This window comes from Phyllobates terribilis, unplaced genomic scaffold (assembly GCF_046119375.1).
Source record: "Phyllobates terribilis strain yellow unplaced genomic scaffold, ASM4611937v1 Scaffold_2__4_contigs__length_985480577, whole genome shotgun sequence".
In the NCBI taxonomy this organism is placed as follows: domain Eukaryota; kingdom Metazoa; phylum Chordata; class Amphibia; order Anura; family Dendrobatidae; genus Phyllobates; species Phyllobates terribilis.
In genome coordinates, this window is record NW_027362762.1 from 818893923 (window position 1) to 818906958 (window position 13036).

The 13036-nt window shown below is 41.6% G+C and overlaps 1 protein-coding gene and 1 long non-coding RNA gene across 2 annotated transcripts in view; one reads left to right on the top strand and one right to left on the bottom strand.

Annotated features, from left to right (window-relative positions):
* Positions 1-13036, top strand: part of SMG6 (SMG6 nonsense mediated mRNA decay factor) — a 289497-nt gene that overhangs the window by 85320 nt on the left and 191141 nt on the right. Inside the window, exons 11-12 of the mRNA XM_073667669.1 lie at positions 2340-2480; positions 2559-2703. Of these exons, the coding sequence (XP_073523770.1) occupies positions 2340-2480; positions 2559-2703 (286 nt within the window). The remainder of the gene's footprint in view (positions 1-2339; positions 2481-2558; positions 2704-13036) is intronic.
* The window catches only part of LOC141231153 (uncharacterized), a 128897-nt gene that overhangs the window by 16461 nt on the left and 99400 nt on the right, over positions 1-13036 (bottom strand). The window lies entirely within an intron of this gene.

The following is a 13036-nucleotide window of genomic DNA, read 5'->3' on the forward strand; positions in this document are numbered from 1 at the left end:
AGAGCAGTTTGATGCAGGGGCAGAGACCCTGATTCCAGAGATACCACTTTTTTTTTTATTACTGGGTACTTTGATTCAAACCTGTTGTATATGCTGCCGATTTGCCAGTTCTGCTCAGCTCTGTATAACCCTGCTCACATATCTGATTGGCAGCTTTCTGTGTATAGGCAGAAAGCAGCCAATCATTAGTAAGGGGTGTGGTTAGACTAACTGGCAGCAGGTTTACTAGTCCTCTAGTGATTTCCTGTTGATAAAACAGTAACTTTAGGAACTTAGGAAGCGGGGTCTCTGCCCCTAAATCATTCTTCTCTCAGATGGGGCAGCCAAAACTTGTTGACAGATTCCCTAAAAACACACCCACCCTTCTATGAAAACTAATAGTCCCTATTGCTGGCTGTAGGCCGGTGTTTTCTGCCTGGTTTGTGGAGCTTCTCAGCTCCCCTGCTGGATGTACAGTGTAATGCGGTACCTGTGAGCCCAGACCGTGTCGTTCTTTTCCTCCCATTGTCTGTTGTGTCATTTCCTTAGCTGAATGGTGACTGAGAGCAGCGCTGCCTTGTACCTTTAGCAGACTCGCTGGCAAGGGGACGTGTTTATCCCTTTTCCTGGAGATTATCTGTGCAAGCGCTCTCTGACAGTTACAATAACAAGGGCTGTGCGTTGTGTTTCCCAGAGAAAGGGCCCTCTCTGCTGAAAGATGTATAGCACTAATTAGAAATACATAGCATCCGGCCACATGGCAGCTTTCTCCTCACCGCCTGCTTCCTGCTTTCAGACAACTTTGACGACAGTTGGTTTATGTTTTCCATGAGTATAATGTTCTCTGAGAAGCAGGAGAATGTGTCTGAGATCAGTGGGAAGACCTGGTAATTTATGACTTTCCTCTGACCAGGTGGATTTATTACCTGTAGACAGAGAACTGTGCCATGTTTTGCCCCCTGTCGTGTGAACATCACAGGGGTCTAAGTTGCCCATCTGGTAGTCCCAGTCTTACTTTGTGCCACTAAGATAATTACAGTACTAGTTTTGTGCAACATATTTCTGTATGTCTTGTATAGCTGTAGGTTACTATGTACGTATCCTCAGTATGTACTGTATATGTACGGATAGTTTTCTTTTCTATCACCTGTAGATGATGATCCCTTTTTTATTAATCCGTTTACATGATATGATTCTCTTTATGAGCTTGGAAGACCTGGTAAAAGAGCTGAGAAACTAAAGGGCGTTCAAGCATCCACCTGTGTCCCGGCCGGTAGACCAATGTTCTCTTATGGAGTCCTGCATTTGGTGCATTGTAGTCAGAATACAGGCTACCTTGCAGAATGCAGCAATACATTGTATTTGCCTGCTTTGTATGAGCAGTGTCATACTCTTGACATGCCTCACTCTGTCCTATCAGCACTGCTGCAGTCTAAGAAATTGCTGCTCCCTCCTGCACACAGTTCTGCACTGTGCACAAAATCTGACTTTTAGGGGCGTTACCTTAGGGGATTGTTATTTAAGCACTAATTTCCAAATAAAAACTGCTACATTAAAAACCTAAAGTGAATGGTTTGTCAGGACCTCTCTTTTACCGAAATCAGCTGATGCCACATTAGTAATGGCCTTGGCCAGATGCCGGTTGAATTGTAGTGCTGCCTGCAGACTATATTGCCCAATAATGCTCTGATATTTATACCACTTCAAATTTCAAGGTAAGCTCTGCTTTATTGTGATCCATACTGGTTTTCCCACCATGGACTATCCCATTTTTTAAAAGGGTCCTTTCTTAAAAAAGCAAACAACTAATCACGGAGTTGGACAACTAATCATGAAGTTCTGCTGCTGAAACCCTAATGATTCGCTGTAATCTGCGGGGGGTCTCTACAGCAAGTTTACTTTTCCAAGTAGCTCCACTAGAGTGGAAACAAGGCATGAATATTATGTCAGAGGGAACTAAATATTGTAGATTAAATATTTGCCATTAAATAGTCTTAAAAAATCTCTTCACAGGTCTTATTTTTCTTTGTTTTTTTGACATACAGTTTAAAAATTAAAGGAACCTTTTTGGGGGTTTTCTAGGCTGTACAACCCCTTTTAAAATGCTGTTTGAGAGTTTGGGGCAAATTACAATTTGTTTGGAAAACCTCCATTAGTAAAATAAGAAACTGAACCAGAATTGTCAAGCTAGGCGTCCAAGACCAGACATACAGGAGTATTCTGCGATAACTAGATTTTAGAAGTGACCTCCTTAGTATTGGATGGACGGGTGTTAGTGCTAGAGGTTAATAAAACCCCCAAGAAATGTATCTTCCCCACACTGGCAAGTAGTTTATCTATCCCTTCTCTTTATCTTACAGATGGACATGTAGAGGGCTACCGTTCTGCAGTCCAGGAGCAGGCGACTTCCTTGGGCCTGGCAATGTTCTCCTTACTCGTAAATAGATGCATCCAGTTATTGAAAATCCTACTAACCAAGCAATATAGCTCTGATGAAAAAGGTGAGCGGATCCTTACAAGATTGTATTGTTCACTAAAACATTTGGTACAGTCTTAAATGGGTTTATTCTTTCATTCAGCTGAGGATGAAATGGATGTGAAAGTTTCTTCCTTTCCATCTGATCTGAGAGAGCTTCTGCCGAGTGTAAAGGTGTGGTCAGACTGGATGCTGGGCCACCCTGAAACATGGAATCCACCACCCAGTCCACTGACGAGCAGCCAAGAGTAAGTTTTGTGTTCTTGTGCCAGTATGGCCATTGGTGTGTGTGTTTTTTTTAAGTATTTTTTTATTTTATTTTTCTTTTCTTCTTTTTCAACCATATTTTTATTTCTTAGGCTAGGGCTATGGGTGGTGAAAGTGCACAATTATCACAAGAATTCTCTCTGAACGTTATTCTCAGAAGCATAGCAATTATATACAAGTTGAGACAATGCATTGATTTTTTTATAACTCACCGGTGAATCCATGTTGCTGTGGATCCTTTACCCAAGTCTAATTATTGGAAGTTTTTTTAGGAGAAAATACCTGTGATAAATAAGTCCGTTAACATTTTGATAAGAACATATGAATGTCAATGGGTAATGGTGATGCAACGCAGGATGGTGTCCTAAAGTGTTCAGTAACATTTTGGGAACATTAGGATATGAGTACATTTTCCTACTTTAACCGTGGCCACTCTGTTTAAAGGGTTTTTCCCCCAAAAAACAAGTTATCCATAGCATAGGGAAAAAGTTGCTGCTCCCTGGGGAATTAACCGCTGGGACCGCAGCAATACTGAGATCGAAACACTAGAACTTTGAGAACGGTGCTCTGCTACTGGAGTGGAGTGAAGTGAGCATGCTCAGTTTCAAGAAAGCATTCAGCTTTCTTACCATTAGCAATGAATTGAGCCAGGGGCGGACATATACTGCACATGCACCTGGTTCCACTGCATAAGGACACATGGGTGTAGGGAGGACCAGTTATATTGCATGCATCTCGGTCAGTACACTGTTGTGATAATTCTACTTTCTTTTCGAGAAGATTGTTCTCCTCTAACTCAGGATGTTGGGGGAGAAGGGAAGCCCCCTCCACTCCTAAGTATCCATCGCTCCTTCATATATAGTTGAAGCGAACCTGTCAGCAGGATTTTGCTCAGTAAACTACAGGCATTGTCATGTTGGGGTTACTGCACTGATTAATATGATACCTGAGGTGAAGAAATCCATCTTGTGGTTTTTGTGTAATCTTGATTTGCAGTTTTGTGGTAATGATATGCCCGCTCTCCGGGGCGGGACTGTAAGCAGGGTCTTTCCTTGGTGCTTGAGGCCAGATCAGCAAGATAAGACCTGCACACTGGCCGCCCCGAAGCACAAGTGTGTTCCTCATCATACAGACAGATGGGGGGGCCTGTGGTCCTAGAGCACCAGGGAAAGACCCTGCCTACAGTCCCGCCCCAGAACACGAGCATATCATTAACTCAAAACTGCAACCACTGATTACACAAGAACCACAAGGAGGATTTCTGCACCTCAGGTATCATATTAATCAGTGTAACTGCAGCAACATGTCACTGCCTGTACTTTACTTGGCACAATCCTGGTGACAGGTTCGCTTTAAACGGGTATTCCCATCTCCAAGATCCTATCCCAATATGTAGTCGCTCTAATAACATTAGCAAATCCCTCCAATTAGAAATGTAGTATGGTTTTTCTGATTCATTATGTCTCTTTCCTTATATGCAAGCATTGCAAAGCATTAAATATCCATGATTACGACCACCAGCAACTAGCTGTCGTTATATCTGTAGTCGTAACCATGGATACCTAAGGTCCTTCAATGCCTACACATGTGGAAATAGACATAGCGAATGAGAAAAACTATACTACATTTCTAATTGGAGATATTTGATGATATTATTATTATTATACCTATTTCATATTGGGATATTATCTTGGAAATGGGAATACCCTTTACTTAAATTATTTGCTATTCTTGAAGTGTGGTCTTTTATGAGATTCAAACTCGCAGCCTGTAGCATGGCAGAGAATGACCGGCTGCAGGCTGCTCTGCTAAGTAAGTCTAGGAGGATTTTCTCTGCCTAAATATGTAAATAGTATTCTTGTCATTATTGTACTGGTAAGTCCAGATACCAGTATATCTCCATATAACTGTATATTTGGCATAAAATAAGTCAGATTTTTTTTCCCTATAAAATTACCCCCCCCCCCAAAAAAAAAAAAAAAAAAATGAAAAACAATTTCAATAATTGCACTTTTTAAAAATGAAAATAAAAAGCCAGTAAATAACATAGACATATATAGAATCCCTGTGATTGTATTAAACCATACAATACAGTGAATAGATAATTTACAGTGATGGGTAAATGGTGGTATTTTCTTGCCAAGACTGTGCATCACAAAAGTTATGATGCAATTGTGTATCTGCAAGATATACATTATACATGCATATCTTCATATATGCTTGAGTGCATGCTTGTATGATATATATGCATGTATAATGTATTAGCATGTGCAGATTTTTTATATGTAATGTAAATATGCTCCTTTTTTATCTCTTCAATCCAAAACTTAAGAAATCCGTAAAATAAAAAAATGATTTCTCCCAGGAGATTAGTCTTATGTCCCTTCATCCCTCTCTTGCTCTCACTCCTGTATGTGGCTGTAATGCTACGGTCTGCAGCACAAACCTCCTTGCTGTACTGTCTGCAGCACAAACCTCCTTGCTGTACTGTCTGCAGCACAAACCTCCTTGCTGTACTGTCTGCAGCACAAACCTCCTTGCTGTACTGTCTGCAGCACAAACCTCCTTGCTGTACTGTCTGCAGCACAAACCTCCTTGCTGTACTGTCTGCAGCACAAACCTCCTTGCTGTACGGTCTGCAGCACAAACCTCCTTGCTGTACTGTCTGCAGCACAAACCTCCTTGCTGTACTGTCTGCAGCACAAACCTCCTTGCTGTACGGTCTGCAGCACAAACCTCCTTGCTGTACGGTCTGCAGCACAAACCTCCTTGCTGTACGGTCTGCAGCACAAACCTCCTTGCTGTACGGTCTGCAGCACAAACCTCCTTGCTGTACTGTCTGCAGCACAAACCTCCTTGCTGTACTGTCTGCAGCACAAACCTCCTTGCTGTACTGTCTGCAGCACAAACCTCCTTGCTGTACTGTCTGCAGCTGGTTAACAAGATCATTCAGCCTGTCCTTTTACGAAGTCCTTCCTCCTTTGCCAAAAATGCAACACATCAGCAGGAGATGAATCTAGTATTTCTAGAATATTTTTCCTACAAAATGAAAACAAAATCCTGAAAACTGAGAGTGAAGTTCTCATGATTTCTTTCTTCAGAGTTCCTTAGAAAGCGGTAATCACTACTTAACCATGAGCCGTATATGCACTGCCTGGCACCCTTGTAATAGAGCAGTTTCTGACTTGTGGTCTGTCCTTTGTAATGTCAGTGCTCGCCCTACGTTGGGTTCACACTAGGTCTAAAATAGAATGTGCTAATTTAGGGTTAGTGACTTCCATAAGTGATGAATTCTGTGTGCAGCTATGCTTTCCAGCCTTCATGGAGGACAATGAGAAAAAAATACCAGAACTGCTACTGTTACTAGGTATATTGTTTCTCAGTGGAGTGGAATGCATGTTGCTAAAATTGGGGCGTGCTAGTGTGAATTTGGCTTTATTCTGTTCATGGTCGTTTGCTACCACATTAATGGGCTGAGTTCAGAATTTACGTTGTGATGAAGAAGAAATAAGATTTGGCTTAACGTTTAGTTTTGTTATATTAAGACAAAAAAAAAAAATAGATTAAACCTAGTGGTGTAAACGTGGTCTTAAAGGGGTATTCTCAAACTTGAAAGTTATCCTCTATTTATGGGATAAGGTATAACTTTCTGATTGCTTATTGGCTGACTGCTAGGACCCCCACTGATCCCAAGAACCGGTACATTGAAGAGTCCCATGTGAATCATGCGCATTGCTGTTGCATTCATTCCTAATGGAGCCGTCAGAGATAGCCAAGCACTGCGATCGACTGCTCTTCGGCACCTCCATAAGAATGCATGGAACGGCAGTGTGCATGATTAACCACCGCTAGAACCCTCAATTCTCTGGTTCAGTGCGGCTCTCAGCAGTCGTGAGGGTTTCCATGGTGTAGGAGATGACTTCAGTGTGATAATATGCCCCTTTAAACTTAAGACATGATGCAGCAAAGCTTTCACGCCTGAATACTAGTGGAAAAGCTTTGAAAAGTCGCAAAATGTAGGCGCAACTTGGAGTTGCTCCTAAATTGTGCAACAGTTGCTGTTTTCATGCCAGTTTTTCCCAACTCTGCCATTATTGACAGAGCTTGGATGGAAACGCGGTTTTGACAGGACACCTACAGCTACTCTAATTCAGGACAAGCTCCTGGCCAGGGAAGGAAGCAAAAGAGAATATACAGACAGGACAGCAGAGGGTTTAACAGCTGATTCTTTCTGTGATGTAAAACATTTCCCTGCCTGTTTTTAAACAATGTTTTACTTCAAAGAATGAATCATTTGCGATCCCATGCTGTAATGTCTGTATACTTTTTTTTTTTTTTTTTTCCCTCTCCTCCCCTGCCCAGGAGCTGTGGTATGATCAGACCATGTTCCTGTACGGTCAGACACAGCCATTACACAGTACATAGCAGGGGCACATGTATAAGATTATCTCCGCACAGGAACATTTTATTTAAACACCTCCTATTATTAATCGCCGCTGGGTGTCAGCTGACTCTAAGGCGCTGTGGAATTAATAGCACTATATAAATGAGTAAAATAATAAAAGTAAAAAAAAAAGTTGTACAATTTTTTTAAAAAATAATAATAAAAAAAAAAATTATATACGCACATACGCACGCACGCACGCACGCACGCACGCACACACACACACACACACACACACACACACACACACACACACACACACACACACACACACACACACACACACACACACACAATAAAGGTACACACATTTGGTATCGCCCTGTCCGGAACGACCCGACCTATAAAACTGTCCCACTAGTTAACCCCTTTAGTGAACACCGTAAAAAATTAATAAAAAACAAAGCTAAAAACTGTGCTTTATCATACCACCGAACAAAAAGTGTAACAAAATGAAATCAAAAAGACGAAGGTAAATAAAAATGGCACCACTGAAATTGTCATCTTGTCCCGCAAAAAACAAACTAGCTCTCAGAATAAAGCAGAGCAAAAAAAATAATTTTTTTTTATAAAATAGTTTTTGTGTAAAAGCGCCAAAACACAAAAAAAGCTACAAATGTAGTAGCGCTGTAATCATACTGACTTGAAGAATAAAGCTGCCTTATCAATTTTACCACACTCGGAACGGTATAAAAAAAAAAAAATTCCTGAATTGTTGGTTTTTGTTTATACTGCCTCCCAAAAATTGGAGTAGAAAGCGATCAAAAAATTTCAATTTTCGGGACAGGTGCCCGAAAATGGTGCCAATAAAAACGTCAATTTGTCCCACAAAAAACAAGCCCTTACATGACTGTCGGCCGAAATACTGAAAAATTATAGCTCTCAAAATGTGGCGACGCAAAAAGTAGTCTTTGCAAAAACAAAAAAACAAAATGTTTTTTAGAGTGTGACAGCAGCCACACATAAAAAAACAGATATTAATCTAGTATCGCTGTAATCGCACCAACCCGAAGAATAAAGTCGTCTAATTACTTAAACCGCACAAGCAACAGCTTAAAATCTAAATAGAACCAATTCTTCACCTGCTGTTGATTTATTCATTCAGCCTAACAAAGATTGCAGTATTGCTCGGCTCACATTTATCCTGCTACGAGCGCTTACATCGGGGTTTCCGGTAAATCTTTGAAATAGGTGATTCAGACGGAACCCCCAACGCAAGATGCACTGTAATGAGGCAGATGGAGGCACTGTGGACACCATCTGGCCTTTGATCCCACGGTGTCAATCTTTTTATTAGGTTTGCATAAAAGTGCAGTCGGTCACAGTTTTGTAAATCTCTGAGAAAAAGGACACTGACTGCTAAGCAGAGGCCAGACAGAGTCCAAGGTAAGGCCGGTTTCACACATTCTGATATTTCCGGTACCGGAAAAACCAGTACCGGAGATTTGTGTACGTGTGGCAACCGTTTGCCGCATCAGGAGCACACGTACCTGCGCCTGGGAATCAGTGTACAGTTCTGAATTCTGGTGTAAAAATAAGAATAAAATAAAAAAATCCTTAGCCTGTCCAGAGATGTCCCCCACTGTAACCCATTTGACTGCTCACACCGAGGAGCTGGGGAGAATGACTCGCTCCAGCGAGCAGTGTCCTGTCACTCACTGAGCTCAGCGCAGCTCCGGGGCTCACTCGCTGGAGCGAGTCATTCTCCCTGGCTCCTCTGTGTGAGCGATGAGGTAGATTACAGCGGGGGACATCTTCGGACAGGTGAGTATAAGGATTTTCTTATTTTATTCTTATTTTTACACCAGGACACAGTGGGAGCAGAATACTACTCATCATTGTCCCTTGCTCGCGCTGATCGCAGCACAAACAGGGGGCAATGATAAAGGCAGCATTCAGCACCCGGCGCTTGGGAACAGCGCTAACTGTACACTGATTCCCAGGCACCGAAACGTGTCACAGTGATGACACACGGATGTCATCCTTGTATCATCAGTGTGGGACGTTTTGCGGCCCGTGCAGCGTGAAAAAAATGAACGTGTCAACAACATGTTTTGCCCACAGACACATGGTCTGTGGAATCACACTGACGTGCCTCCAGGAGGCAAGTAGCCTCGTTGTGTGGCTAAGCAGTACAGGACAGCCACATATGGGGTATTTCTACATTCAGCAAAATTGTGTGACAAATTTTGGTGACATTTTTTACCCATTTCTCAGTGTGAAAATTTCGGTGGTAAAAATGTAATTATTCTTTCTTCACCACCCAATGGGGTAAAATTCTGTAAGGCACATGTGGTGTCAACATTCTCACTGCACCCCTAGATGACTTCATTGAGATGTGTAGTTTGTAAAATGGGGTCTCTTATGGGGGTTTCTGCTGTTCTGGCATTAGGGGCTCTGCCAATGTGACATGGCACTGTCAAACCAGTCCAGCAAAATATGAACTCCAATATGGCGCTTCTTCCCTTCTGAGCTTTGCACTGTGCCTCAAAAGTAGTTTTCGCCCACATATGGGGTATCGGCGTACGCAGGAGAAATTACACAACAAATTTTGAGGTCCAATTTCTCCTGTTACCCTTGTGAAAATAAACCACACATCTAGATAAGTTCCCTAAGGGGTCTAGTTTACAAAATGGTGTCACTTGTGGGGGGTTTCCACTGTTTAGGCACATCAAGGGCTCTCCAAACACGACATGGCGTCCGCTAATTATTCAAGCTAATTTTACATTGAAAAAGTCAAATGGCGCTCCTTCCTTTCCGAGCCCAAACAGTGGTTTTCCCCCACATATGGGGTATCGGCGTGCTCAGGAGAAATTGCACAACAAATTTTGTGGTCCATTTTTACCTGATACCCTTGCGAAAATAAAAAACATTCTGGTCTAAAGTAAAAAATTTTGTGAAAAAAAGTAAAATCTTCATTGTTTTCTTCCACATTCCAAAAATTCCTGTGAAGCACCTGAAGGGTTAATAAACTTCTTGAATGTGGTTTTGAGCACCTTGAGGGGTGAAGTTTTTAGAATGGTGCCACTTTTGGGTATTTTCGGTTATAAAGGCCCCTCAAAGTCACTTCAAATGTGATGTGGCCCCTATAAAAATGGTTGGTTTTGTCAATTTTGTTGGAAAAATGAGAAATCACTGGACAACTTTTAACCCTTATAACTTCCTAACAAAAAAACAAAATTGGTTCCAAAATTGTGCTGATGTAAAGTGGACATGTGGGAATTGCTATTTATTAACTATTTTGTGTGACATCTCTCTGATTTAAGGGCATGAAAATTTCAAGTTTGGAAATTGCGAAATTTTCAACATTTTCGCCAAATTTCTTATTTTTTTCACAAATAAATGCCAGTCATTTCAAATATATTTTACCACCATCATCATGTACAATATGTCACGAAAGAACAGTCTCAGAATCAGTGGGATCCATTGAAGCTTTTCAGAGTTATTACCTCATAAAGTGACAATGGTCAGAATTGTAAAAATTGGCCTGGTCATTAACGTGCAAACCACCTTTGGGGGCAAAGGGTTTAATCACCCTCCAGGCATCACACAGTTATGCATTTTTGTAATCCATGTGATTACCTTATTTTGCTTCCTTCTTTTCCAAACACTGTGCTACAGTGATGTTTCAGTGCCTAATTCATTCTCCTTTCGACTGCTGCTCGACAAGATCTGGATCTATATTCATAGTCTGTTTATGCGACTTTCTGTGTCTGTGCCCCTATGCTTCCCACCCCGTAATCAGATGGGAGTTCCTGTGTACAGACTATTTGAATATAGTGTACAGATTTTTGCAGAGCAGCAGTTGAAAGGAGCTTCCAAAGGAGCAAGCATCAGCATATTTCTCTCCTGCAGGAAAGAAGCGACACTTGAACTAGAATATTATCTGTTTTCATTGGTAATCATGGGGTTCTGTAGACATCCAATGGTTTAATCAGGTCTATTTGCAAAGTCTTTTGTTTCTTCTATCATTGACAGCTTACTGGAGCAGCTCCAGTGTACACCAACCCCTTATTTATTTAATCTGTTGAAGGTATCTTATACTCACTTGTCCACTCGCCCATGCAATAGGCTAAAAATGAGCTAAATGCACCATGAAGTCAGTTCACACATTCACTCACCAGCGAGACGTGTACCCTGGATAAAACACAAGTATTCACACACACAGCTTTCTAGCACCAGTTACCCTGTGACACTGGAGTGCTAGAAGTGTAACACAGCTCAGCTATACTCTCCTTCTTCAAGGTTGTGGGTATGTTTAGAGCCGCAAAGTACAAACGTAGTTCATTTTATACTTAATTTACAAAAGGTACAGTGCTTAAAAAAAATGTTAAATCATGAAATAGAGATAACATACTCAAAAGCACAACAACAGAAAACAAAAGGGATGGATAAAATATAGACCTTTTACTAATTGGTCCGTGAGTGATCCTGAGGAGACGAACTGCTGAAATTTAGAAGCCTCTACAATTCTGGTTGTGTCTCCTGGGTCTGATACTTGGTGTCTCTGAATGAAAGATTTTAAAGGGTCCCATATAGACCCCTCATCGCTTCTCCTGAGGTCAGGATAGCTAATTATTTGCACTAGGAACCTTCCAATGGAATAATGTGACCGCCATGTTTCCAGCTATGACATATCCATAATTCAGGTTGATATTGCGTCTCTGGGGTTTCCCAAGGCTGAAAATCTTGGCGCTTCAAACCGCAGAAGCAGTTATGTTCCCTGATCACAAATATATCATTATACGGTTTAGAAAGCAAATTGTTACACAGATGTCAGTGAAATATTGCATTTTCATTGTGTCATTCAGATGTATCTGGTGTGGGCTGAGGATGGACAGCCTACATAGAGGAAGTGAACTTTACCTGCTCGTTAGCATCTCTTAGTTAATGAGAGAGCGCACAGAGAGGACATTTGGTCTTCCTGTAGACTCCTAACCACATTAGTAATTTCCATATTGATGATGATGCTTGCAGAGATATTGGATTTTTTGTTCACCTTAGGTTGCTTTCACACAGCATTTTCTACTATGTTCAGTGCCCCGTCGGGGCTTCTATCCCAATTCCCCCAAAATGGGATTAAGGCATATGTGCCGACGGGCCATTGACTATGATGGTGCTGATGGAGTCACCGTGTGCTCTATCGTACATCATTTTCGGCCATATACGCCTGTTAGAGGCGGACACCAATACTTAGTCTACTGTGTCTTCCTGTCCAGCTCCAATAGGCTTATACAGCCGAAATGGATGTACTGCAGAGCACACAGTGACTGTCTGCACCATTATAGTCAGTGGCCCTGTCAGCGAATACTCCCAAAATACTGTTTTGTATCGGCAGTTCGGATGTTGGCCTTGATGGGGCCACTGAATGTACAAGAAAACGCATAACAGACAGTCAAGACTGTGGCCTCCATCAGACATATACTGTATCTCATGAGTGTATACCCCTGACAGTAGTCACAAACATAATTTGATCATAATGTTTTGACATGTACTAGCGATGTGCCATGTCATTAGAAGATTGGAAACCCAATTTAAAGCTCCTTCATCATATCATTTGGTGAAAACATGGCTTATAGGAAATTAGTTGGCTGGGCAAATCCCGCGATCCCAACGTACTGTTACCCCTTTGTAAATCACTGGGGAGGAATATGGAATCCAGTTTTGGGCTCCACATTTTAAACAGGATATTCAGAAGTTAGAGTCAGTTCAAAGGCCGCAACTAGATTATTACAAGGGATGGAAGGTCTCTCATATGAGGAGGGGAGTTTGGAAAAGTTTGGCTAGTTTAGTTAGAAAAACGACACCTCAGAGGGGGATCTCATTTATATGTATGAATATATGTGTGGTCAGTACAAAGGTCTAGCCCA